Source organism: Limulus polyphemus, unplaced genomic scaffold, assembly GCF_000517525.1.
Source record: "Limulus polyphemus unplaced genomic scaffold, Limulus_polyphemus-2.1.2 Scaffold732, whole genome shotgun sequence".
Classification (NCBI taxonomy): domain Eukaryota; kingdom Metazoa; phylum Arthropoda; class Merostomata; order Xiphosura; family Limulidae; genus Limulus; species Limulus polyphemus.
In genome coordinates this window covers 391,617-392,161 of record NW_013666342.1, presented here as the reverse complement: position 1 = coordinate 392,161, position 545 = coordinate 391,617, and the positions used below count along the sequence as shown (strand labels likewise).

Genomic DNA, 545 nt, shown 5'->3' with positions numbered 1-545 from the left:
TAAAATGCTTTTGCTACTAAATGGATAACATGTCAAACTGCTTTGTCTAATATGAAAAATGAAAGTATCATTCATTCTATTTTTCTAAGAGCAAACAGTCTAAACCTTTAATGCACAGGCATAAAATTTTATTTTCTTTGCTGGAGAGGGTGGGTTGGTCGATAATCAACATGCAAAAAGTTTGTTAGGCCTACATATTATGTACTTTTCCATGTGGAGGGGGGAAAACATACTTGGCACATATGCATTACTGTATTACATTAGGAATAAGATTGCCCACCAAAGACACAGGTATATGCATGGGCACACTCACACACATTGAAAAAAAAATTATACTTGGCATTTGATACAAATTACAAACCTGTTCTTTTAACTCATTCAGTTGTTGCGACAACCCTGACACAAGCTTCTGAGTATTCTGAAGCTGTGCCTGTAAGGTTCGAATTTCATTTTGCTCACCCTCAGCCTCATTTGCTGCCAAAGACATGGCTCTCATCCGTGGAAACCAGTCCAAGTTTCGATCCTAGTGATGAGGAGAATATACT

At 37.4% G+C, this 545-nt stretch overlaps 1 protein-coding gene across 1 annotated transcript in view; it reads right to left on the bottom strand.

The window, feature by feature from the left end:
- Nucleotides 1–247: 247 nt before the first annotated feature.
- The window catches only part of LOC106460236 (inositol 1,4,5-trisphosphate receptor type 1-like), a 109,320-nt gene continuing 109,022 nt past the window's right edge, over nt 248–545 (bottom strand). Inside the window, exon 53 of the mRNA XM_022386900.1 lies at nt 248–523. Coding sequence (XP_022242608.1) covers nt 248–523 — 276 coding nt within the window. The remainder of the gene's footprint in view (nt 524–545) is intronic.